The sequence below is a fragment of the Natator depressus genome, chromosome 8 (assembly GCF_965152275.1).
Source record: "Natator depressus isolate rNatDep1 chromosome 8, rNatDep2.hap1, whole genome shotgun sequence".
Taxonomy (NCBI): domain Eukaryota; kingdom Metazoa; phylum Chordata; order Testudines; family Cheloniidae; genus Natator; species Natator depressus.
This window is the reverse complement of record NC_134241.1, coordinates 7,217,069-7,243,972: the sequence shown is the minus strand read 5'-3', so window position 1 is coordinate 7,243,972 and position 26,904 is coordinate 7,217,069. Positions and strand designations below refer to the sequence as shown.

Genomic DNA, 26,904 nt, shown 5'->3' with positions numbered 1-26,904 from the left:
GGGCCCGCGGCCCCCCATGTCCGCCGCTGCCCCCGCCTCCACGCTGCGGCTGCGCCGGACGCCGGGCCCCGGCTGGGATGTGACCGGGCCCCGCCAAGTGAGTAACGCCCCGGCCTGGCCCCTCCCGGCTGCCGGCGGCTCCTAGACGATCCCTGGGCTGCGCCTGCTTGCCCGGCTCCCGGCGTGCCGGGCTCCCCCAGCAGCCTCGGGCTGCCCCTCGGCGCCAGTTCTCCGTGACAGCTGACGGCGCCGCCCTCCCCCGCGGAGCTGCCAGGGCCGACCACGCGCTGCTTGCGGCCTGGGGCTTGGCTGGGACGAGGGGTCGAGTTTCGGCAACGTGCTCGCTCAGCCAGACCTAAACAGGGCTCTCTTTCCGAGGGCAGGCTTGCGGTGCGTCGCTCCCGTGAGCTGGCTGTGTCCTGCCGAGGTGTAAGGCAGCTCGGAGGCCTTTTTCTTTATTCCGTTGCATTTTGTTCTGCTGTTGTGGTCATGTGGATCCCGAAAGCCTGACTCTCGTGTACTTAATGAAGCCTGCTTCAAAAAAAACAAAAAAACAAATGGAGTGGGCACCTGTTAGGATAAGAGGATTATTTAGCTCCATGCTCATTCAATCTTTGCTTTCGTGAGCATGGATAGTCAGATAAAGTGGTTTTTGGAACTGTCCACGGAGACCTGGGCTTAAAAAAAAACAAAAAAAACATTTCATGGTGGCTGCCCCAGATAACTTTTAGGTGCAACTACTCTGGGCTGGACTTGAATTAACAATTTAAAGGAAAATAGCTAGTCCCATGAGCCACCTAATTTTCCTTAAAGAAAAGAAGGACTTGTGGCACTATAGAGACTAACCAGTTTATTTGAGCATAAGCTTTCGTGAGCTACAGCTTCATAGATGAAGTGAGCTGTAGCTCACGAAAGCTTATGCTCAAATAAATTGGTTAGTCTCTACAGTGCCACAAGTACTCCTTTTCTTTTTGCGAATACAGACTAACACGGCTGCTACTCTGAAACCTAATTTTCCTTATCACGGTACCTTACTGTGATTATCTTGACTACATTGGTGGTCTGTGCTGTGCTGTACTTACTTCATGAGTGTCCCTCTGTGTTCTTTGTACTGTACAAAACTCAAGAAAATGGTGAAAATAAAGCTAAATATCTGATCTGTTGGAATCAAGGGCCAGTGCAGTCTTTAGTTTATGAAGATGAATTAAAGACAGTTTACTAAAACTGAAGTGTTGTTCAGTTTCTGAAATTATGCATTTTTAAATAATGGTCTGTTTTAGCAATGGAGGCTCAGTATGATGGCACTGAAGTAACTGTAGTGATGGAGGAAATAGAGGGCACCTACACCTATGCATCTCCAGTACCATCTAAGAAGAAGAAAAAATACAGAAGTCCTGGAGATCAAGGGGAAAGGGCCAAAAAACCCAGGTGAGCGCCTCTGTCTTCCTTGCTTAGATAATCTCTGGCTTTGTACAATTTGGGAGCAGTATTCGTTACCTTTGGTATAAGATTTACCTCTGCAATATACTTGGTCTGGTCTACTTATTGCTCTAAACAACTGTTACTCAGCACAGAAGAGCACATATGTATCCTATATACAGGAATATAGCCATGCCACTTTGACATAATGTTATGTATGTACCGTACCTTTGTGATAACTGCTATTGCTTGACCAGAGTCCTGCAGGTTCTGCAATTCCATGGCACTCCAGAATCTAAAATTTCATTTAAAAACCGTTGCAACCATAAGGGTAGCTAAAAAACACACTTATGTTGCCTGTCTGAGTCGCAAGCAGCCTGAAACTGAAGCTCTAATGGGGAACAACTTCATTCACCTCAATAGGGTATTGACTGACACCTAATGACAACTTGAAGTATTAAGGGTCATAGTAGAATGTTTTATATCAAGTTGAACATTAGTATTTCCATTTTAAATAAGTCTTTTTAAAACACGAGTCTGCTAGAATTTCTAGTCTGCTGCTCTGGAGTGTGGTAGAATTTAGGCCACCGTAGTCACCAAGTACATGGGGCTCTTGGTTATAAAATAGAGCAGAGTCATGTAAAGGTAAGCATTTACCTCAAATGAAAGCAAAGGAAAATAAATTAGTATTTTAAAGGCAGTAAAATCATACCAAGGGCTCCACAATTCAAACAGTTCTCTCTCCTTGAACAGGCAGCTGCCAACTCCCCCTTTCTTATAATTAGGGACCTACCAAATTCACAATTCATTTTGGTCAATTTCACAGTCATAGAATTTTTAAAAAAGTAAATTTCATGGTTTCAGCTATTTAAATCTGAAATTTCAGTGTTATAATTGTAGAGGTCCTGACCCAAAAAGGAGTTGGGGGAGTGGGGGTTGCAAGGTTATTATGGGGCAGGGTTGCAATACTGCTACCCTTACTTCTGTGCTGCTGTTGGCGGCAGCTCAGGTGGCATGGTATGGTACTGTCACTCTTACTTTTGCACTGCTGCTGGCAGGGCACTGCCTTCAGAGCTAGGCGCCGGGCCAACAGCTGCCACTCTCTGGCCAGCCAGCTCTGAAGGCAGCGTAGAAGTAAGGGTGGCAATACTGCAACCCCCCTGCAACTCCCTTTTGGGTTAGGACCCCCAATTTGAGAAATGCTGGTCTCCCCTGTGAAATCTGTATAGCAGAGGATAAAAGCACACAAAAGACCAGGTTTCACAGAGGGAGACCAGATTTCACGGTCCATGACGCGTTTTTCATGACCATGAATTTTGTAGGGTCCTATTTATAATCCTGGCGGTCTCATTCTTTCGGAGAACCAGGAATCTAGAGTCCATAGCCCTCCTTTCTAGAGCTAGACTGTGATCTAAACAATCCCTTTATTCCCTGCAGTGCTCACCTGCAACTGCTTACTCAGACCAGCCACAGGTTCCTAGGTATCTGTCCTACCTAGAGCATTACTGGCTTCTTCCTTTGGCTTCTTCCTTATATCCCTAGGCTTGGCCTGAGTTAGTCACCTGCCCTTCCTATCACATGACCAAAACCATTTTCCCACCTGTGGAGCTGAGCTGATCTTGTCACAAGTGGGTCTGAGGCTCATCTCCTCTTAAGAGGCTATCCATCCATTGACAGTACCCAATAATTGCATGTTTAATTTGTGATCTACTGCTTTGTCCACTAAATGGTTAAAGCACTATTAGCGACTCAAGTATGTTTCATATTTTGTTGAATAATTATTGATCTGTGTGCCCTGTCCCCTAAGCCTCTTCATATGTGTTTACTTTTATTAATAAAGACTTTTCCCGTTTTTCTGGCTGTGTATGGAAAAGAAGCCCATAATTCTCATAAATTCTCATAATTGCCCTTGAGGCCAGTATACCACTGGTGGTGTCTTTGTTTCAGGTGTGTTGTTAAGGAATAGACTTTAAGTTCAGTATCCACTTGTGTTTCAGATCTGCTTACCTCCTGTACTATTATGATATATATTTGAAAGTACAGCAGGAGCTCCCCCACCTCCCCCAATCTGAAATTAACAAGAAGATCAGTGAGAGCTGGAGGTTGCTCAGTGTGGCTGAAAAAAGCTACTATTTGGAAAAGGCCAAACTGGAGAAAGAAGGATTGGACCCGGTAAGTCAACTTTCTTAAATAGCTTCACATCTTTTGCTGTCCCTAGGCATATGAATCGTCAGTTGCTTTATCCTTTGCTTTCGCCCGAAAATATGATGAGTAAAATATTAGGAAAAGTCATGAGCTGCCAGCTATTTTTTACTTAATGTAAATTTGATTTTGGTGTCAGGTAAGCATTGTTTCCCGCGTACTCAGATGTAGTTGAGATGACCTCTCCGTTAGAATTGAAGAGCTTCTCCTTTTCTTTAAATTTGCAAAGCATTTTGAGTCCCGTGATATCTGATTACGCTGGACTAAGTCACATTATAGTGCAGTACAGTAAGACAGGTTACAGTTATAGTAATGGTAACCTGACAAAGCACAGTGCGTAAAAGGACAGAAGCAGACTAACTATATGTATGAGAGATGTTTTAGACCAGTCCTAGAATATGGCTGGCTTAGAGGCAATGCAGATCATGGTTATGTTGGAGAGATGCACTTAATTACGGATTTTGGTCGGTAGTCCTGCTTGGGTTAGGATTGTTGTAGAGGCTTGGGGGTGAAAAGAAGGTGACTTCTTCTGTTGCTCCAGCCAGCTACCTAAGAAGCAGCATTGGCAGACTCCAAAAGGGTCCTGTCCAGTACCTACTAGTAAGAGGAATAGTGACTTCCTGGTAAGGCCTCCAGGTTGAGTGGGATTAATGAAAGGGATAAGAAGAGAGGGGGGATTCTGAAGGCTCTCTTAGAGATGTGAAGGACTCGCCAGCAATCTGCCTTTGGAATTTATTTGAGCTGTAATGGAGCACTTAAAAAAAACCAAACCCACCCCTTAGCCATGATCATGAACCAAACCTACTTCCTTCTGTGTCCCTTGCTCCTCTCTATTCCATGCTTTGTCTTGTCAACAGAACTCCAAGCTGTCCACTCTGACTGCAGTAGTTCCAGACATTCCAGGTTTCCGTAAAATCCTCCCTCGTTCGGATTACATAATTATCCCCAAAACCACTCTTCAAGAGGACAGGAGCAGGCAGCACCTAGAACTCTGCGTGGCACAGGGTCAAACAGCATCTGAAGGAGAAACAGCTTCCACCAACATCACGAGTGTTCCCCACGATTCCATGCAAAACATCCTTTCTGTGGACTCGAGCCATGTTGGCGTTTCTGAACAGTGCATTGCCATTGAAGGACTGACGGAAGAGACTGCCTCATTTGGTCAGTCAGACACTATAGAAGAAGTAGTTGCTTCAGAGATTCTCTCTCATTATGTCAGACCCATAGCAGATAAAATGACTGGAGATATCCTCCTGGATGAGGCTTCTTTGGAAATAGGAGAGGGACATCCATATCAGACTACTAGTGTGGTTATTGAAGAGACTCTGGTTAGCAGCTGCAGAGACATCTCCAATGGGAGCATTGCTGTGGCACAACCCCAGGTTTCTGATGGTTTGTCTGTGGTAACAGTGGTGACCGGGAGGGTAAGCTAAGCTTAGTGATAATAGAAATCGTTACTAGCTAACTTATTGCCTGAATTTTTCATAAAGCTGCTTAAAATCTTGATAGTGATTCATGCTGGCTGAAAGTGACATTAATAAATTACACCACTCCTGCTCCACAGCTCAACTAGATCAATAGTGATGGAAGCAGCAATCTTTGCTCATTATAAGTCAGTCAAAAATGCAGTGCAGTGTCTCCTCTCCTCCCTTCCACTATTTCCCTCAGGCCTAAAAGATGAAGTGCTGGATCAAGCTGTGAGGTGTGGGTTGGATTCCACAGATATACTAAAGCACTGTTCTATGGTATCTCTGTGTTTTATTTCTCTGTCCCATGTGGCTAACTTCCCAGCTGCAGAGGACTGAATGAGGAGTCCTTTAGAATCCTTGGTTGGTGTTAAGCATTCAGTGACATAAAGCAGTTTCTGTTTAGGAACGGAGTATTTTGCTTTCGTAGTGCTTAGATTGTAAAAAGAGTGACAATCTGATAATCCAGTCTGCAGAGTACTGCCACTAGGCCTTCACTCCTGAAATCCTGTCACTTGTACTGCTGGTGCCCCACTGCTCTACTGTATGATATATTCTTAAATCTGATGTTGAAGAGACCCTCGGTAACAGGTCAGAACACAGCCAGCTAGGTGTGTCCCCCTGTCTGTTACGTATCTTTTCCTCTTCCACTTTTAATTTTTAGGACACAGATGAGAGCTGCTCCTCCATGCCTACTACACAGTTCATTATGCTACCTCTCCCGGCTCACTCTGTTGTGGAGAACCCAACAGCAATCAAACTGGTGAGTAAAGGAGGAGCTTGTATGTTTCTCTTGGGGCTTATCTACAGTAGTATATGGAAGGTGTTAGTGTGCCTTGTCTACCTTAGGGTACTAATTTGTCTACATTAGGCTGTTAACATATATTGGTTGACACCTTCCAACTCCTAGCCTAGACATAGCTTTAAGAGGTTTTATCATGTTCTGCTCCTTTACCCCACCAGATGGCTATCCCTTCCTCTCTCATATAAGTTCCTGTATGCTCTAGTGCACAGCTTCAGATAAACTTTAAAAAAAATGGAGTTTTATAATGAATATGGAAACAAATAATGCAGTCAATACAACTGCCTTCTGTGCTGCTTACTTTGAGAGTAAATTTAGTTTATTTTAGGCTGTCTTCACACTTTCATCTGGTAGTATGCTACACATGTTTTTTGTAATGGTGCGTGACTAACTCTACTGTATAGATTGACTGGGGACGAAGGAGCAGCTGGTAATTGTTCTGAGACACAATTGAGGCTTTTGATACCTAAACCTGAATTGCCTTCCATTTCTCCTTTTGTTAAAATCATCATCTGTGAGATATCACAATTTAAGGGTCAATTTTGGATATTACGGTTAACACCCACTGCAATTAATAGAGTAGTTCACGTCTCTTGGCTATTTGCATACTGGTATGGCAATGAATCAGTTTATGCTTGGTTCATGTTTCTTCGCATTCATAAAAGATTGAGATGCATTTTTAAAAATGCAAGCTTAGCTTCTGCAGCAAGGGTTATATCTTGTGCCAAATTGCACAGCCGCAGAAAACAAGGGCCTTGATAATATTTAGTGATCAGTAAAGGGACCTAGACCTCTGAACCTCTAGGTTCTGACTACAACCCTGACTCACTGACCTTTTACAGGCAAAATATTTGACCTTCGTGTGCATCAGTTCGTCATCTGTAAAATGTGTAGTACTACTTGGCTTATGGAGGATTGTGGTGATTATAGAGTTAATGTTTGAGTACTTACTGGTAGAGAACGATGATTGTGATGTGGCTTTATGTACCTAATTCTGAAAAGAAATTGTTGGCAACCCTTTTGTTTCAGACAACCACTTACACCCGCAGGGGCCATGGAAACTGCACCAATCCTGGTTGTTCTTTTACTTATGTCACCAGACACAAACCGCCAAAGTGCCCAAAGTGCGGGAACTTCCTGGGAGGGAAATGGATCCCAAAGGTACCTTTCCACACTTCTCATAACTTTCTTTTATTTTCAATGACTGAGTCTCAGCTGGAAAGTGACACTTGTGTGAATACCTGTGAAACCCCAAAGTCTGTGTGCTGGGCAGGTCAGAGACCTGAGGAAGCGAATCTCTGTACTTTTCCACCAGTGTCTCTGCAAGAGCAAGTCACCAGTGAGAGGGTTAGACTTGTTTTCTATCACAGAGCTCTTTTCTGGATTTCTTTTCTCTGTGCTGAGGATGCCACTCACGTAGTAATCATGAATAAAAGGGACAACCTTGTGAAGCCCGGATCCTTAGACAGGACACTGTTCCTTTCTTGCTTTCTGACTGCAACATGATGCCAGTATTTGAAAGGTGCCCACCAAACCTGCTTACAGCATCAAATGAACTGAGAGACTCAGTTCAACCACTTGTCTCATGGTCTTTTTATAGACAGGTGGGTAAACAAAACAAACATAGTCTTGTCTGGTTTGCAGCCATTTTAGTAGGGTAAGATTCCACTACAGCCATTTTACCATGATCTCAAAGGGAAACAAACAACAAACTTCAAAATACAGAGGACAGTTGGACCACTTGGGAGCCAAGCCCCAGGAATTCCAGAACCACCACCCTCCTCCCCACTTCCGTCTGGGTCAGCAAGGTCCTGTGTGTAACAGACCTGGCTGCTCACTTAGTATTCTTAGCTCCTGGTTTGGGTGTGGTGGAAAAGGCAGCTCTAGAGAGCTGGAGCTGTAAAGAGAAGGCACCATATTTAGAGAAAGCAATGGATGAATGAGTTCTGAGGTGGCTATTTTGATGTCCTGAGAGGGTTTAAAAATGACTAAAGCCTTGTCTATGCTTAAAATTTGGAACAACCTAGCTGTGGGGGAAAAAAAAATAAAAAAATCACACCTGAGTGCCATTATTAAGCCAACCTAACCCCCAGGAAAGATATGGCTAGGCTGACTAAATAATTCCTCCATTGACCTACCTACTGCTGCTCAGGAGGGTGAATGACCCACATTGACTGGAAAACCGCTTCTTTTGCCATAGCATGTGTCTACACTGTGGCGCTACAGCGGCGCTGCTGCTGTCACACCTGTAGTGTAGACATGGCCTCATGCCATGTGATAAAGTGTTCGTGAAAAAGGCATGACAGGATAGAACACTTCGTACGTAATGTTAGCAAGGATCTCAGTGTATGAAGAGATAAGGTTTGTTCTGGCTCAGACCCTGCCTTGCTGCTCCTCTAGCCAATGTTAAGCAGCCATCAGCAAATCAGCCAAGATATGGAATAAGTTTTGGATGTGAAAGTCTGACGCTGTAAAACATCTGGGATGTTCTGATCTTCTTGTTCTTTCTAGGAAAAGCAACCAAAAGGCAAAGCTGAGCAGAGTTCAGGTATCCCCCTCAAAGCACCGGGGGCTAAAAGAAGCCAGCAGCCAGTAGCCACAGAGAAGGCACCTGCTCGGGAAGATGCCACCAAGTCTACTCTGGAAAGCTCTGAAGCTGTCAGCCAGCTACTGAATGCAGTGCCTATTCAGGAGCAGATACAGGAGACTGAATGGGAAGAAGTGATCATCTCTGAGGCTCACATCCTTGCAAACAGAGGGAATGCAGCAGCAGCAACGCTGGCTAAAGAGAGCGATGCGCAGGGCAACTCCTCCTTAGAGCAGCCTGAGAAAGACAGCATAGGGATAGGGTCACAGCCATCTGCTGAGATGACAAGTCCACTTGCCAGTCCAACTGCCACTGTAAAAAAGCCAATGGGGTGAGTCAATTTTGAGTGATTCATAGAGATATCATGCTGAGCCATCACTTGTGTGTGGCAGTGTTCATGGTACTGATCAGTACTGGCATCTGAGCTTCTTGGGATGGCTCATTTAGGTAACAAGTGAATCAGGATAAATCCGAGGTCAGAGATTTGATCTCCAAAAACATTGTAGCTATTAGTTTTGCTCTCTTCCATTCTTCCCTCTGCCATGGTATGTGACTGCACTTCACTGGCATAGGTGGAACTTTCGCTACAACTGCACTTCTTGTCTTTCAGAATTGATGCTCTTGCTGCTGCACCCAAAGGACAAGAACTGAAGAGCAAACCAAAACCCAAGCCCTCCTTACTGGCTGCTGCGAGACCCATGAGAGCGATCCTACCTGCCCCTGCTAGCTTGGGGAGGGAAGCCCGCCCAGAGCAGCTCAGTAGCCGACAGGGCTTTCCAAGTAATGGTAAAAGCAAGAAGCCATCCACAATAGGCTTAGACAGCAGAAGCTCCTTAAGCATGGGGAGAAGGAGGCAATTAGCACATGGCATGTAGTGGAATGCTGTAGTGACTTTCTGGCTTGATATTACAATGTTAATGCCCCACAAAGACATTTTAGAAGTACTTGTTTGGATTACAGGTGGTTTAGAGTTCAGTGGGTCTGTTGTTGTTGTCACCAGTGGACTCTTTACAAAGTCAGCTTTCGGCAGCAGAGGGCTACTTCACTTGACCCCTCAGCTGGACAGAATGGGATTTGCAAAGCCTGATTTGATCAGTTCAGGTTCAGAGAACAGCAGCTCCACTGTGTCCTGTGGCTGCATTTGCCAAAGTTGTCAAAGCAAAACAAAAAGCAGATTTCACACAATTAACCTGTTGTTTTCTTTCCTTCTTCAAGATAAGCATTCCCCTGTGAGAACCTCAGGCCTGAAGTCCAGTACGCTGAAGCAGTTGGGTCAGTCTGTCCTACAGCCATCTAGCATTAGTGAGCGAAAGGTAAGAGTGATTCTTGCTTTTCCAAATGCATGTTCGCTTGCACTTGGATTTCTCTGGTAGGTTCAGGGTAGGATTTCACTCTTCTGACCTGAATGTGCAGAAATGGAGTATAAATCTGGTAACCCCTTGATGATGGAATTTGTGTCTAATGTTACTTAGTATGTGAGATTTGTGTTAGGCAGCATAGGCTAGTGATTGGAGCACGGGACTTTGGAGCCAAGAAATGCTGAGTTCTAATCCTGGGTCTGAAGCTCTGTGGCCTTGGATTAGTCCTTCCACTTGCGTCTTTGATAACACCTCCTTAGTTATCTCAGAGGGGTATTTTGGGGATCCATTAGTGCTTTGAAAATGTGATGTGTGATAGAAGTACTAAGTAATATTCTTGCAGGTGTGCTGTGAGATGACTGGTTAAGAAGCAAAACTGTTGGAATAAGTTTGAATTTTAACCCTGTAATTTGCAAAAAAAATGTACTAAAATCCTTTGTTACTTAAAGGTGTTCACTGGTCTTCTTTTAAAGCCATTAATAGTTACTGCTTGTGAGCTGTAATCAGTGCCAGATCTCTCAAATGTTTGATTTATATGCTTCCCCCCCTCAACCGCTCTCAATCTACAGCTCCACAGCGGCCCAGCCAGCAGAGCATCTCAGGTGAAAGTAGTGGAGGTCAAACCAGACGTATTTCCCTCCTATAAATACAGCTGCACCTTAACTTTGGTAAGGGTCTTTTGGGGGTTTGATTCCTGATGGGAGGCACCACTGAGCCTGTTTTGAGAAGTGGCAATATTCTTGAAAGGCAATTGCTTTCTTCTTCATCATTAGTGCTTTGGACTTGATAATTTTAAACTTAACAAGGCTCTTGTGGGTACTCAAGCAGCCACTTCTGGCTCTTCAGTCTGCTCCAAAGGCACAGCTTAGGGTTTGGCTCTTTTAATTTTTAAATGCAGGTATTGTCCATGTAATGTGCTGCATTAACAGCACTAAACGTCTCAGTCTCCTGCACGGGTAATGGTAAGGTAAACTTCCCTGCATGGCAGTACTAACATCTCAACTCTGTCCTGGAGGAACCATCATTAGAGGGAAGAATGTAGGCCACAGTTTCCATGCTGATGAAATATTTGTTCTCTTGAGACTGCCATAAGAAACACCTGTTGCAGTGGTGGTTTTTGTGAAGTTACACCTCTAACAGAGCCTGGCCTGAGAGGCCAAATCCAGCTCATTTTTTCCATGAACTGCTGTGCAGGCTTCAGCAGGTAGTGATTTCAGGTCACCACTGACCTGGGCTGGATTTGAGCCAGTGACACACAGTTGGACGGTTCTGTGTGGTATTACAGGTACTTTCAGTCACACAGTCCTTATGATTTGGCTTCTCAGTCAGGCTCATCTCTCTAGAATAGCTCTGCTCCTGCGACTTTCAGGCTTGCACGGAAATATCCTGGCTCCTCGTATGAGCGAAAGAACTCGTGATTTAGGTGTTTCTTTGCTGACTTACAACAGCTGCATTGAACTAGAAAGTTTAGTGTTGTGTTGAAATCATATTCACTACTAATCCCTTAAAAACTGGATTTTTCTTGGTGCCCTAATGCAATTGTACATCCCCCTTGTATTAATCCAGGAGGATCAAATATTCTTTTATTGCTGAGTTTGTTTCCTCTGCCAAGTATCTATGGTATTTGGAACTAGATTTAAAGCATACAGATTAATTGAACTGGTCCTCAAAGTAAGTGGCCATGCCTGTGGTTTATCCCCTGAAACTAAGTGTTAGATATTGGGGGTCAGCATGTGCTATTCTAGTAGACTTCTTGTTGTCTTGAGCCTGTTGGCATATGAAAGTAAGATAGAAGAAAGTTTTGCCTGTCTCTTTCCAGGATTTGGGATTGGCAACATCACGCGGCAGAGGGAAGTGTAAGAACCCCTCATGTAGCTATGTATACACAAATAGGCACAAGCCGCGGATCTGTCCCAGCTGTGGCTACAACCTCGCCAAAGATAGAGCTGAGAAAACTGTGAAATCCCTGGTGAGTTATGTTCTTTCACGCTTGCTGAACTATTGAGTTAATTATATTTTGTCTTTTAGATTCATAGATTTCAAAGCCAAAAGAAACCATTGTGATTATCTAGTCTGACTTCCTGAATAACACAGGCCATAGCATTCCCCTGAATAATCCCTAGAGCATACTTATTAAAAAAAAGCATCCTATCTTGATTTAAAAATTGCCAGTGATGGAGAATCCACCACAACCCTTGGTAAATTTTTCCAGTAGTTAATTACATTCACTGTTTAAAAAAAAAAAAAATTACCTCATTTCTAGTTCAAATTTGTCTAGCTTCAGCTTCCAGCCATTGACTAGTGTTATACCTTGCTGTAGTCTGTTAACTTTCTAGGTTCTATATATATATAGAGAGAGAGAGAGCTGGTTGAAGCTCAGAATTTCCATTCTGTGGGAAACTGACAGTTTGAAATTTGTGTTTGCTCTGAATTAGAACAAAACCAAAAAGATTAAAAATTTTCCACAAAAATGAAATTGTTGAAAAAAAAATTTAGTTTCAGGTTGATAGGCAAGTTTGGTTCTGATTTTGACTTTAAAAAATTTCTCTTTGAAGTGAACAGGCCTTTAGAACCACAAAGTAAAAACATTAATTCCAAGAAAGTCTGGAACTTTTCTACCCTATTAAACTGCTTTTGTAAAAATGAAAAATTTATCAAAATTGACATTCTTAGGTGAACGTTTAGATTTTGATGAAACAGTATCTGGTGACTGAAAAATGATCCGCTGGAAAACTGTCAACCCACTGTAGTTGTGTAGTGACCTGTTTTGGGGGCTGTACGCTGCCCACAGCTGTGAATGGTAGTTTTCACTGAGAATAGGTACTACATGCTAATTGTACTCAATCTTACCTCTGGGGGCACTCAGCAATTAAAAAAATGCCTCATGGAGCAGATGCATATGGGGCAAAACCTCCTAAAACTAGAGAACAGCAGCAGCCTTGTCTGATTTGTGCAGTCTGAAGAAGGTGCGGTCCCACTTGTGTAATCTGATGCTGCCTTTGTGACTGAGCTGCGGTGGCAAGTGTCAGTTCAGTCTGTCCATTATGTACTACAATGTCCTGTTTGCAAGAGCTTGTAACTCAAATTTACACCGCGCCTGAATTGTTGGCAGACACATTCTCAGCCAGGATTTTGTCTTTTTTTTTTTTTTTTAATTTGAATAAAGTTGCTTTGGTTACTTTTATATATAAAAGTGCTAATAATGAACTCTGGTTTCTTAAGATGCTTGTTTTTGCCACTGTGATCAAACATCTCTTCTGGATTTTATAAATTTAGTTTTGAAGTTCATTTGTGTTTTACGTGCAAAATTGTTTTGAATAAAACCAAAGAGTTTGCCCTGTTCTTACATGCTGACTGAGCCCGCTAGCTAAGCCAGCTGCCTGCCAGTCTGTACAGGAAACTTGTTTCCTTCAGCTGTATTTTACTTGGAAGTACAAAATTATTCTGCATACTGTGTGAAAGCTGCCCTCTCCCCCACAGAAAAACCTCCTCCAATAACCCCATGTGAAACTCTCACATAGACAGATACTTAACATAATGCTTTCCTTTTAACTGCTTCCTTAATGCACGAAGATGGGCTGGCATTTCTGAGAGAGACTCTGGTTTGTTTTTCTCCTTGTTGGCTTTTTTGGACTTCTGGTTTTTTTGTTTTTGTTTTTGGTCACAGCCTTAACATTCCTGTAATATGGTTTGTTGTTCTGGAATCAATGCAGTATACCCTTTTCTTGGACAGGCCATTTATCTTATCACTAGACTAGACACAAACACAAGCTGAAGCATTGTCAGGATTGGTTTGTTTTACTGATTAATTGGATTAGAGGCTGTAATGTTCTTTCTGTCCTGTTGAGCCCCCTAGTGTTTTGATTCTTCTTTTCCTGTATACCTTAGTTCTTTGAGCTGCTAGTCCAGAGGTGGGCAAACTACTGCCCGTGGGACCGTCCTGCCTGGCCCCTGAGCTCCCGGCCAGGGAGTCTAGCCCCCAGCCCCTCCCCTGCTGTCCCTCCTCCCCCGCAGCTACGCCACCATGCAGGCAGCATAGCTTGCACCTGCCCACCTCCCAGGCTTTATTGGAAAGCCTGTCCTGCTGCTCTGAGCAGCATGGTAAGGGGGCGGGGGGAGGGGCAGGTTGAATGGATGGGGGGGCTGTCAGGGGACAGGGCGGTTGAATGGGGCGGTCAGGAGACAGGGAGCGGGGGGGTTGGATAGGGGTGGGTTCCCGGGAGGGGGCGGTGGATGGGTCGGGGGTTCTGGGGGGCCTGTTGGGGGTGGGGGTGATAGGGGTCGGGGCAGTCAGGGAACGGGGAGGGGTTGGATGGGGGTGGGGTCCCCAGGGGGTGGTTGGGGCGGGGGGTCGCGGGAGGGGGCAGTCGGGACAAGGGTGTAGATAGGGGACAGGGAGCAGGGGGGGTTGGATGGGGGTGGGGTCCCAGGAGGGGGCGGTCAGGGGACAAGGAGCAGGGGGTGTTGGATGGGTAAGGGGTTCTGAGGGGGGCAGTCAGGGGGCGGGAAGTGGTAGGGGGTGGCGGTCAGGCTGTTTGCGGGGGCACAGCCTTCCCTACCCAGCCCTCCATACTGTTTTGCAACTCCAATGTGGCCCTCGGGCCAAAAAGTTTGCCCGCCCCTGTCCTAGTCGCTTGTATTTCCATAGACTGCACCATAATCACTTTTTTTTGTTTAAAATCACAGTGCATTCAGTGCTGGACACTTAGTTTTCTCTTAACATTCAGTTGCTAATCACCTCCTCTGTGGATTTTTATCTTCTACGTACCATGCATTGTGTCTGACCACGTGCTGTAGGGGAGGAGAATTTATGCAGTTGCCTGCAGTTGAGTAAATGATAGTTTGCAGAAATGTTAATGTATATACCTTTGCTATGCTCACCCCATGCTCTCCATCATCCAGTCTATATGGTAACACTTCATCACCAAATTTTCTGAAGGCCTGCAAAGAGTTGTTGCTTATGCAGGAGCTGGTAAATGATGGTAGGTGAGGTTTCCTCACTGCTGCATTCTACCTATTTTTATAAAGCAGTTCTACTGAAATAAAAATAAATAACCCAGCCCTTAAAGCTATGAGCTGCAGAGACAATGCATTGTCTAACAGAGCAGGGGACTGGAGTCAGCATTTCTGGATTCTGTACTATGCTGTTCTGCCCGAGAACAGATTACTTAATATCTCTGTATATGTTTACTTATCAGCAAAATGAGAAGAATAGTTATCTACCTCTCAGGAGTGTTGAGGCTTCATAATCAGCTTTTTACTCCACATTTGTCTGACGAAATCCAAGTGACATTTTGCTCTCTTTCTAGGAGGTCAGCTCAGGTCTTCCTGATGTGTTGAACACCAGTGAACCGCTAACACAGTCCCAGAAAGAGATCCAGCGCCAATCAACGCTGCAGCTGCTGCGCAAGGTAATGCAAATTCCAGAGAATGAGTCGGAACTGGCAGAGGTCTTCGCACTCATCCATGAACTCAACAGCTCACGGCTCATCCTGTCCAACGTGAGTGAGGAGACGGTCACCATCGAGCAGACCTCCTGGTCAAACTATTATGAGTCTCCATCTACGCAGTGCCTCCTCTGTAACAGCCCTTTGTTCAAAGGGGGACAGAAGTAAGATCCTGTTTTAGATTTGTGACTCTCATTCACTCTTATTCTGATGTTCTGTATTAAAGATGTCTTTGAGGAAAATACTGCTTTATTCTCTCCATATGAAAGCCATTGTAAACACCATGCAACCTGCATGTCTGTAAGAAGTGCACATTTCCCTTAGCTCCCAAGGTCAGCCTTACTCACATCCATGTTTATGTGAGTTTGGGAGTAGACTATTGTAATATGTATTCAGGCCCTTTCTGCATCTGGGATGGGTGATGGTGTTGAATGTAGTTCTTCTGAAAGTGAAGGACTTGCAAATACTATCCAGAAGCAGGCAGTGTGTAAATTTTCTATCCACAGCTCTATCCATCCACCTCAGTCCTGGTCCTGTAGTCCCACCTGCTTACTCCAGTTCTATACCCTCTCGTAGCTCTGCTTGACCTGCAGTATGTCTGTTACTCAGAACGCTTCAGTCCTGAACGCTCACACCATCATGTCAACCTGTGTAGTATTTTTTTGATAACATCCAATGAACCAAGTTTTCCAGGCATGAAAGCTGACAAGTATTAATCCTGGTGCAGCTACCATCTTTGAGATTAACTCCAGATTCTTTTGAAGTGCAGCAACAATGATTCTCATCCTATCACAGCTCCTGCACTCCTTTGAAAGCTAACGAGCAAACTTCAAGCATTCACATTCATTTAACGTATGATGCATGACCACAACCTTAAACTCTCTTCTTCCATTGAATTACTTGTCCCTATGACCGTTTTTGTACTTTGATATTTTAGGAGATTGGGTATGAGCTGTCTCTTGGTTTCTCCAGGTTCAGATTAAAGTTTCTCATCCTTGGGGTTTGCTTTCCTACAGCAGGAGAGTTCAGTAGGTTGAGTGAGCATTAAATCTAGATTTAAATCTTATTTGACATCGGCGTCTGGTTGCTAATCCCATTTTATTTTTCTGTTTCTGATGCTTTGTGAGGTGCACAGTGAGGCAGATGTGAAGGGTGCAATAGTGTAAAGCTGCAGGATTATAGATGTGCTGTAGTGCTACGTGTTCTCCCTGATCGCATTTTGTTGCCGGTTAGAGTGCTTGCTGTGTGGATCCTGATAGTTGTGATGGGGTGTGCATAGATTCTCAAAGCTCAGCCTAGGTTTGCTTCTGTCTGTTGTTAGAACTCAGGCTGATGGTTTTGGAAAGAATCTTGGCAATCAGTTGCCTTCCCATCTTCTCAGCTAGTGGCTGGTGTGGTTGCTTGCTAGTGGGATAATTATGTTTTTTTTTTCCTCCTCCCCCCCCCCCCCCTGCTTCTATGTTACAGTTCTCTTGCTGGTCCACAGGAGTGCTGGTTGCTGACTGCTAACCGGTTACAGGTGGTTACTTCCCAGGTTAAAGTGTGTCTGAATCTGCAGTGCCTGGCCTTGCATAGCTTCATGGATATATACACAGGTAGGGGGAAAAAGCAAGCTATCAGTGGCTAATCTATCGAGACCGATATTTAGAAATCTAGGGCTTCTGGACTATGACAGAAGAGTCCTCCTTGTATGGAAAAGATCTCTTCTCTCCACCCTACCAGACTTGAATTTTTGGATTGAGAAGTGAGCTGCTGCTCTTCCTTACTGAGGTATATGTTCGTCATGATAGTGACTGAGAGCACACCACACTTGTCTTTGTATATGCAAATAGTAAATCATTCATTCTGTGTTGCAGACCATGAGCGCTCAGGCTCAGCTGAACAATTCTGAAATTCCATGGGCTTCCTAGTCCTTGTTGGCTCAGGGAATTGAAGCTGTGATCATTGTAGGTTTTGTAAAGCAGTGCAGGGCTGGGTGCTGTTACAATTAAAGGCAAGACTCAAAAGGGAGCTAATCCTGCTGTAGTGAAAGGAGAGGGAATACAGACCCCAGAAGGCCTTTCTAGACATAATGTATTTGTCCTTCTAAACCAAACTCAGCATGACTTGTTTGGCAGTAAACAAGTGTTTTACGTTCGGTGTCTGTGGAATTCTAAATCTTCCCTGGTAACTGCTGTATTGTTTGTTAAACTGCAGGCCTGTTCAACGTGGGTAACAAGTTGTTAGTGAGCCTGGACCTTCTGTTCACCGTCCGAAACCATATTAAACTTGGAGAGGATCCCAAAGTGGCAGTTGGCAGTATCCTGGAATCTGTGCAGGAACAGACCGGTAAGGTGCTCCCCTAGCCCTCCTCGGAACAGTGGCTATTCTGAACTTGCTGACCTCCGTCTTCTCTGAGAATTGTGTGGAGAGGGATTTGGGTTTAATTTTAGATGAAAGTAGTAAGTGACTGCTGGATTATAAAACTCAGCCCTTCTGAGGTTTAATGTATTTCTGTTGAGCTGGGTAGAATTTTGTTTTTGAGAGAGGTTTCCGCTATGTGTGATTAAACAGAGAATTCAGTATCTTTTTAGTATCCAGACCAATGGAAATGGGTCTAGTTAGCAATCAGTCAAATGTATTGTTTGGTGGCTGCCATCTTCTGTGAAAGGGGAAAAACTGTCTCTCCCTGTCTTTCACCTGAACTCTACTGGTTCCATCCCCATCTTCCCAGGATATAACATTTCATAGCCCCCTCCTGCCCGGGCATCCTTAATGTCTCCTCTGCAGAAAGGAAGGGCTACTCCTTTCAGTGGCAGTTTGCAGGACAAAAGGGGTGGGGTTACTCTGGCAGCTAATCTGTTTGCAATGCCAAGGACAGCTGGGGGTAAAAGAGGAGAAAGGGGAAAATAAAGAAGGCCTGAGTTTTGTTCAGTCAGATGAACCAGGCAGCTGGCCTGGAGACTTCTCAGCCTGAACTCATCACACTGGGAAGGCAGCTAGGGTCCTAGGTTAGGCTGGAGGGGAGATCTATCATTGATGCCTGGGGGGTGAGTGATTGGAGCTATGGAATGTCACACACTGGGCAGATGGAGGTGTGGCTGGAAGTGTCCAGGTGATTGGGAAAGCAATATGGCACCAGGGAATAGTCTTCAGGAAGTGAGATCAGAGCCATCCTTAGCCATAGGCCTACCGATGACACAGGTGTTTAATGTTATATTCTTTCTGAACCTATATTCATTCAGTCTTTGATAGAAAATGGCCCATATAGCCATTAACTTCCTCCTTTTCAAGCAATGGAACACGTGGCTCTTTGCTTCTTGAAGTGCTTTGTCTAGGGGTTACTTGGGTTAATTTAAAACCTTGTTTGTCTAAAAACCCTTCCTGGGGGATGTTTCACTTTAAAATAGATTAGACTGTGTGTCTGCATCTTGTTTGCAACATGTCTTGTTTGCAACATTGCCCGTCTTTCTGAGCTATTGATGCTTGTTTTTATTAAGTGCGGGGTTTACAGTCATACTCTGCTCTCTGAGGAATCCAGAAACATTATATGAATCTCTCTTCTGGAACTGTCCAGCTGCCTCTGTGAGGCTTTTTCATTATCAGTGATATCAGCAATTGAGATTTCCAAGGGGAAAGACACTGACACCCTGAAGTAAAATTGCTTCCAAGAGCTACTATAGATTCTTCGGTGTCCAGCTGTTCTTAGAGCTCGCCTTAGAAAGTACTCCGGTTAGAGCCAGACTTGGCCTGTGGCTGAGAGACTTTGGACTCGGAAAGAGAGCCATTTCAAAGAGTACCTTTATTATCAATTCTCCCCAAAAATTTCATGGAGATATATCTATGGAGCGTGCTTTCTCTGAGTAATGAAATATTTTCTGTTGGTGAGTAGTGTGCTATCTCCATTGGCTTTAGGAAGTGAAAGCTGTGTGAATGCAGTTTGAGTAAACCGTGGAAATGACCTCAAAAGTAACCTGCTCTTTTCTTCACAGAGAAAACCCTGAGTCCTGAGGAGCTGAGTCAGCTCCAGGAGCTTCTGTGCAATGGCTATTGGGCCTTTGAGTGCCTCACTGTCCGGGACTGCAATGATATGATCTGTGGCGTCTGTGGCATTGCACCCAAGATTGAGATAGCCCAGAGGAATGCAGAAAATGTCCTGGCACTAAAGAACGTCGAGGTAGATTGTCACAAATCTCCCTCCAGCTTTTGTTTAACGCATGTCTCTGTTCTATAGTCCCATCCCCAAGCAAGCCCCACATGTGCAGAAGTGACTCACCAGTTAGCGCTTCCTTGTGGCTGGGTGCAGAATTGCTGGGCCTTCCCTTTGGTTGCCTCCTGTTGGTTTCCTTAATCTGTGTCTTCTGTGGGTTAGCCCTTAGGTCACTTAAGAGTTCCCTTCCCTTCTGGGGTATCCAGGTCCAGCTGTAACACAGGCCCCACGCTGTTTTCTCCCAGCTGGCCTCTTCATAGTCCCTTTGGGCCAGCAGCAGAGTCCTTCTAAATCAATGAGGATTGCACTCTTCTTTCGCAGAGGAGCATATTCCAGAGCTTCTCCCTGGACCCCTCAGCAGAGCTCCAGAATAAAACACTGTTAAATATCTTTCACCGCTCTCTTCATCATCTGCTCCCGGTTCCCCTTGTGGACAGCCTGCCTGGAGCCCAGCCCTTTGTTCGAGGGGACCCACCACAAAAGCTAGCTCCACTCCTGTGGCTTAGCTCTCCATCCACAACCCAGCTCAACTGCTCTCCTCCGCAGCCAACCCCTAACTGCTGGGCTTCCTCCCTTTTAAAGTCCTAACCCCAGCACAGGTGTGGCAAGGCAGGGCTAATTAAACAGAGCTGGCTAACTCCAGGTCTCTTGGCCATAAAGGGACAGGCCCCCAGGTAAAGTCTCAAAAAGACATTTGCTCAGTCTAAACTTAGTAATTCATAGTCATTACACACAAGGATTTAGGCATCAGCAGAAAATATTAGACAAACAGGAGCATGTGGCCTGACTCCATGCTGTCCACATGTTGTCCTCTTTTGGGGGAGAGAGATTTTAGATAAGCAGTTTGGAAAAATAGGGTTTGTCCTACTGGATCACACCATTGAGCCAACAGGATTCTGGTGTAAGGGAGCTGAGTGAAACTCTCAGATAACCATCCTCTTGTGTATTGACTTTGAAGCATCCTTCTGATTTTGTTAGTAGCAGTTTCTCTGAGGTGTCATGGAGTGTTTTCCTAACACACAGGGAAACGAATAGTGCTATGTAATAAACCCTGTTTCTAGCTAAAGTAGATTGGTCTGAATCCTTGTAGGGCAGAAGGGTCCTGTCGACTCCAACCCCAAATACAGTAAGGAGACCCCAGGCTCCTCTTCCTACTCTGGACAGTGTGCGTGTTAGCCTTATGCTTCTGTTTCAAGTCACAAGTGGATACAGAGCTGTTTAGAAATGAAGCATGTGTGCTGTTGAATATATGATGTGTTTGTTCTCTCACCTCTGTTAGTTTACCTGGCCAGAGTTTTTGTCATCCAGCGAGGTAAATGTGGAAGATTTCTGGTCCACGATGGAGACAGAAGTGATAGAGCAGGTGGCGTTCCCATCTAGTATCCCGATCACCAAGTTTGATGCCTCTATTGTTGCCCCCTTCTTCCCACCACTGATGAGAGGAGCTGTGGTTGTCAACACTGAGAAGGACAAGAACCTAGATGCACATCCGGTGCCAGGTAACTCACTGCCATAGAGCTCCTAGGGCTGCTTTGGCTAGGGGTGGTGCTGCTGTTGGATACCTGTAGGTGACCCATCTGCAGTTAAGAACTGAGGGTTTTGTTACACAATATGCTCTAAAGAGAAGAGCTTGGCACTTCCTGGTGGAGTCTTTGGATCCACCAAAGCCAGAGAGGGATGTGTAGGTCAAATTTTGGTATTTCTAATTATGAATTCCAAATGGGGGACTTGGTCTACCCAGGGGAGTCTGAATGCTTAGCTGTGATCACTTAAATTTCCCTTTATCTTGTCTCCAGCAGAACATCCCATTGCTGCAAATAAAGTACATCAAAGTCTATAAACAGAATGTGTTTTCAGAATGTTACAGGGAGATTAGTCACTCAGCACTTGCTGAAACTGTTAGAATACTCTTTGTTCTGTTTTGTGAAAACTTGTATTCTGTAGCTGCAGACAGTACCTTTTTTGTGCTGCTGCCGAGACACCAGAGGGGCGTGTCTTAAGTCTGTATGGGGAATAAAAGGAATAAAGGACAAGATGATGGGCGCAATATAGCTCCGATACCACAACCTAAATTTACTCCTGGTTAATGCTGTTAATATGCTGAGTCAGGACAGCCTGTGTTTCAATCAGATATAATAATGAGCTATGAGTGAATAACTTGCATCAGAGTTGGATTCACCATTACTAGCTCTTTTCTTACAACTCTGGTTAGCAGAGACACTGAAACTTTACCTTGCATTGGAGAGAACTGACTCCCAGGGCTTATTAAATTCTAAGGGGGAGTGAATTTAAAAAAAAAAAAAGTTAACCTCTTCATTCCTGAACTGAGTTTGAATTCCGGGGAAAAGGCACAGGGCAGAGTTGATAGTAGCATGTGGCCCTCCTGAAGCAGAAGGTGGGTAGTGGCCAATTTTGGGGGAGGGAACTGGAGCCGGAAAGCCGGTGGAGAAACAGGAGCATCGACCCTTGGTAGTGGCTGGCTGGCCTAGGAGAGAGGCTGCACCTGGGAGCCAGCACTGCATAGTGGAGGAGCAGCATGCAGGCAGGCAGGCCTGGGTGGAAAAAGAGTTGTGGAGACAAAAATGAAGAGGTAGGCCAAAGGGTAGGCCTGGAGCTGTAGAGCCAGCTCTTAAAAGAAAGGGACTTGCTGTGCAGTGAGAATGCAGCAGACTGGTCTCAAGGCTTGTCTTGATGCCCACTTAACACTTTAATCCCAACAAATTATTTAAGAATATTTGGAGGGACTGAGAGTGCTCCTTGGATGACTTGGTCCTGCTGACTCTTAGAATTGGTGCACGTTAAATGTCATGATGCTATCAGAACCCAGAAAACCTCATTAGAAACATAAACATCTGCTGACTCAATAGTTCAGGATCAGGCTGGGCTTTGCCTTTGGTTCTGGGACTTTCCACATATTTCGCCTTTTCACTGTAGCCTCACTGACTTCCCTTGTGTTTCTTGGCTACAATCCACCCACTTCTGGAGAAACTACATGGTGTCCTTTCCCTTCTGAGGGTGGGTGTTGAGAATGCTTTCTGCTTCTGCAGGTAGTGGGAGTGCTTTGGTGAGGCTGCTTCAGGAAGAATCCTGCAAACTGGAGCAGATCAACTCTTATAGTGAGGAAGAGCTGCAGTATTTCTTGACACAGTGCAGCATCCCCTGGGGGGCAGCAGACACGAAGGTAACAGGCCTATTCCCTGTCCCCCGCTATGCCCCCACCACATCTAGTTTTGGAAGGGGAACCGTTCTCATGCCTTCTTGTAAGACAAGAGGAGATGATGGTTATTCAGAATGATAATATGAGAAGTAACTTCTCACTCCACTATATTTAGGAAGGAAAGAGGTGATTAGAAATGACAAGACCCTGCAGATTACAGGGTAATTGACACATGGGGGGAAAATTCAACCCTGGTGGGTTGGAAAATGGAAACCTATAATTACTCTGTCGTGGGCTTCTCATCTTGGAGTTGCTTGTCATCCTCACGGTACTGAGCAATGAATTAAAAGGCTGTTAGTTACCATGTGTTTAAATGCAACTTCTGTGATATTTCACTTACAGCCATGACCTTCTTTGGAGAGCCCCAGGCTTTGATTCTTAATTTAAATGCGGGCTTTTCTCTTGGTCTCTCTGTTCTTAGGACCAGCTCTGTTACTCCCTCCTGGCTCTTTATGACTTTGTTCAGAATGGGGCAGATGCCAAACAACCCCCAGTCCATCACACAGGAGGAAAAATCTACAAAGTGTGTCCACATCAGGTAAGGCAAACTAGAAACTGCATTGTGGCTATAAGATGTGATTGACAGATGCTTAGACAGTAACTTGACTGACACATGACCTACCACAAAATGTGGGTTGGTTTTTTTTCCTGTTGGAAGAATAAACAGGAGGCTGAGAGTAGGCAGGTAGTGAATTTTGGGTTCTTGTTATCCACATTCAGGGGTGAGGAAAGATGAGCCAGGTTTTCTCCTGGGGGTGGACTTTGCCTTCCAGAAGCATTCATGCCATGTTGCCTAGTAGTAAGAGGGTGTTTGGTGTTGAATTCTTGACTCTGCCACAGAGGTGGGATTGGAAATTATTGTTCCTTGCCTGGGATACAGTCGGCTTTTTTGGGGAGGAGAGAGAAAATCTTAAACAACATGAGGTTGCTGAGTCCAGGTAGTTTCAAGACGCACTGAGGAGAGGAAGTGTAACACTGGATTTGTTCTATATTCTTTGTTGTTCCTTAGAAATTCTCCTTTCTCAGCTCTAGTGCAATGCACCAGACCAAAAATTCATGTTTGTCCTCTTCACTTTCTTCCGAGGTGGTGTGTGGCTCAAAGTACATTGTGAGAGGGGAAACTGCCCGGGACCACGTGGACCTACTAGTCTCCTCACGCCACTGGCCACCAGTCTATGTGGTGGATATGGCTTCTTCGGTGGCATTGTGTGCCGATATCTGCTGCCCTGACCTGACTGTCCAGATGTGGGGGAAAAACCAGGGATGCTTCTCTGATCCTATGGAGCCCCCAACGGTTAGTTACATTGTTCAGTCTATGCTGTCTGTGAGGATATAAGGAATTTTTAGTGTTGGTATCTGTATTGTGTGGTGCGCAATTAATGCGAACTTTAAAAAAAAAAAAAAAAAAAAAAAAGGCAAGTGATTTATGCAACCTTTTGTTACTAGGCTAATCTTGGAGTTTTGAGCCCCACATTCTGCCTATTAAGATGACCGAACCTTTGGAAATGCATGTTTCATGACCTGCCCAGTGCTGTGGCTTCACTTTTCATGTTGCTCCTGAGGAGAGTTACAGACTAATTCTACTGTCTGTATTGCATGACATTTGTACTCCTCACAGGGTCGCTGGTTTACCAGTGCAGTCTGTCTCTTGAATACCATAACTATCCAACTCACGGACTGTGGAGATGACACATTTTTAAGGGGGACAGTGCAGTGTATCCTGTATAACATAACTTCCTATTGGTCATTACTTACCTGATAGGGAGGCTGGGGAGTCAGAGAACATCACTGATGAGCTGCTGTGTGGTGGCAATGGGGTGTACGGGACCCATCCTTCTAGGACTTTTGGGGCAAGCCAAGTATATTTGTTTCCATCCTGCTCCAGGTCATTATTCTAGTCTCTTTAATTCAGGGAAATTTTAGGGCTTTCTTATTTTTTGGGATCAGGCATGGTTGAGGGAAACTGCTGAGCATTCAGTTGGTATGTATGCAATCTTTATTCTTTCTCCCTCCCTCAGTGTGTATCCTGTCCGGAGCTGTTAGACCAACACTACAGTGTAGATATGACTGTAGCTGAGCACTCTGTCCAGCACCCAGTCACCAAATCTACAGCCCGCCGAATTGTTCACACCGGGGCAGAGCAGAACAGCCAGAGTGGTCCAACTGCTCGGCACCGTTCCATCTCACTGTGCCAAGAGCTAGAGCCTTACAGTGCCATCATCACTGCCATCAATGACAGCAAAACCAGCAGTGTCCGCCAAAGGCCCATCACCTTCGACAACGCGACCCACTATTACCTCTACAACCGCCTGATGGATTTCTTCACCAGCAGGGAGATCGTGAACCGGCAGATCCATGAAATTGTGCAGAGCTGTCAGCCCGGTGAGGTGGTGATCCGGGACACGCTGTACCGACTGGGAGTGGCACAGATCAAGACAGAAACAGAGGAGGAGGAAGAAGAGAACCAGGAAGATGATGGAGAGGTTGCTGAATAAACCACTCTCAACTGGTGATTAATCCCTATCTAACCATGCAGATGGCATGCTGGGCTGCTGCAAGGTCTTGGCAGACTGGCCAGGCTTAACTGAGGTAGTGTTTTTTGTTTTTTTTTAAAACAAAGAAGCTGTGATACTGCTGACTTTGACTGCTTACACTGACCAAAGAGCCATGTGCTTCCAGAGGATCATGAGTGCTGCTGTGAGCATAAATTCCGTTAACATTCTTGCTTACAGGATGGGATTCCCTTCCAAAGTGCTTCTTGGACCCGATGATTTGTCGTGCAATGGGCTGTTCTCACACAGCAGCTGGATGGAGTGAAGGGGGGATCCGTTTCTAGTCCCTGGGAATGTCTGAGATGGAAAAGTACAGGGTTGGGTTTTTGTTCCCCCGCGTGCCCCCCCCCCCCCATGGATCTTGTTTGCTGACCTTGTTAATATCCTCAATACAGGGTTGGGTGAGGGGGAGCAGGAGTAGACGGAAGAAAGGCGGATGAAAATGTACAAGTTTGAATGGATTAGCATAATAGACTGACTGACATTCCCTCTTTGGAATCACCCCTTCCATCTGGCTAGGCATTCAAAAGGATCATGTTGGGTGGCCTACAGCTTTAAAATAGTCATGTCTGGGTAGCCTCCCAGGAGGTGCTGGTGCCCAGGACTGAGTTAAGTAGTCACGAGGGGTGGATGTTCCTCGTTGTCCTGGGTTCAGTAACAGTGCAGTAGTGCAGGTATTTAGCGTGTGGAGAGGTGTGTCTGAGTTTCTAGGACTGTTAGTCCCTTAACAGGAGGAGCAGTAATAGTTATGTAGATGTTGCTGATTATCTGCATTAACCTAAGCATTGAACTTGATGGGCTGCCCTTGACTTGGCTAGCCAAGGGCTGATAAACTTCTTTAAGGACTGCTTTGAGCTGTCTAAGGCAGCAACAACTTAAACCAGTGAGGCACTCAAATTCCACGCACTTCTTTTTGGGCACTTTATTCTTTTAGCTGTTACATCCCATTCACGGACGTCAAGGAAAATTCATATTTGTCCTACAATTGGGGTTGAGTGGCAAAGGACATCTGTGCAGCAGTAACGAGGCAATGAATGCAACATAACCAGAGAGGCCCATGAAGAGAGATTTTTATAATCCTTTCTCTGCTGAGACTGTGGTTGAGGGGGCTGCAGCTTCTCTGCTTTCTGGGGCCTTTGCAAAGTGTGGTAACCCATCCTGCCATTATCCCCACAGCGCTGTAAAATTTAAATGGGTCTCATGCTATCTATACACTGCTCTCTCTGTTTTCCTTTGACGAGACAGGCTGAGTCCCCCTTCCCTCCAGCATATTTAAACAGCAGCTCAAATCCTGATTGTGTAGCTGCTTGCATTGCCCACTGACACCCTTTCTCTGCTGCTGGCCATAAATCTCAAAATATACACGTCTGGTCTGGCTCAAACAAGGTAGAAGGTGGGATACTGGAATGGTGGGAATCCAGGAAAACGTCCAGGAAGGCTTTTCCTGGTGTGGTCAGAAGAGTGGATAAGAGACTTGTGGTGTGGATGAAAATTTCCTTCTGTGAAGGGGAACCTACTGAGTACCATACTGTAAACATAAATGTATTACGTATGAGCAAATGCAGTAATTATGGTTTGGGGTTTTTTCTGTTTAAAAATGTTAATTTATTATAAAATACATTAGTGACTTTTTTCAGTCAGTGATAAATTTTAATAAATTATCTC

General features: G+C 45.0%; 1 protein-coding gene across 3 annotated transcripts; it reads left to right on the top strand.

Annotated features, from left to right (window-relative positions):
- HMGXB3 (HMG-box containing 3) lies at positions 1-26,904 on the top strand. 3 transcript variants are annotated; one of them, XM_074960305.1, is made up of 20 exons: positions 1-97; positions 1,281-1,428; positions 3,417-3,591; positions 4,479-5,045; positions 5,752-5,850; positions 6,919-7,050; positions 8,401-8,807; positions 9,087-9,256; positions 9,692-9,789; positions 10,404-10,502; positions 11,654-11,803; positions 15,144-15,445; positions 16,749-16,876; positions 17,478-17,609; positions 19,253-19,437; positions 20,750-20,969; positions 22,518-22,651; positions 23,109-23,225; positions 23,772-23,981; positions 24,706-26,904. In XM_074960305.1, the coding sequence occupies exons 2-20, from the start codon at positions 1,283-1,285 to the stop codon at positions 25,180-25,182; spliced, it is 3,948 nt and encodes a 1,315-aa protein (XP_074816406.1). In that variant the 5' UTR covers positions 1-97; positions 1,281-1,282; the 3' UTR covers positions 25,183-26,904. The 3 variants fall into 3 exon arrangements, with proteins under 3 accessions (XP_074816406.1, XP_074816405.1, XP_074816407.1); XM_074960304.1 differs by having other exon boundaries at positions 9,087-9,262; XM_074960306.1 differs by lacking the exon at positions 4,479-5,045 and having other exon boundaries at positions 4-97; positions 9,087-9,262; positions 24,706-26,884.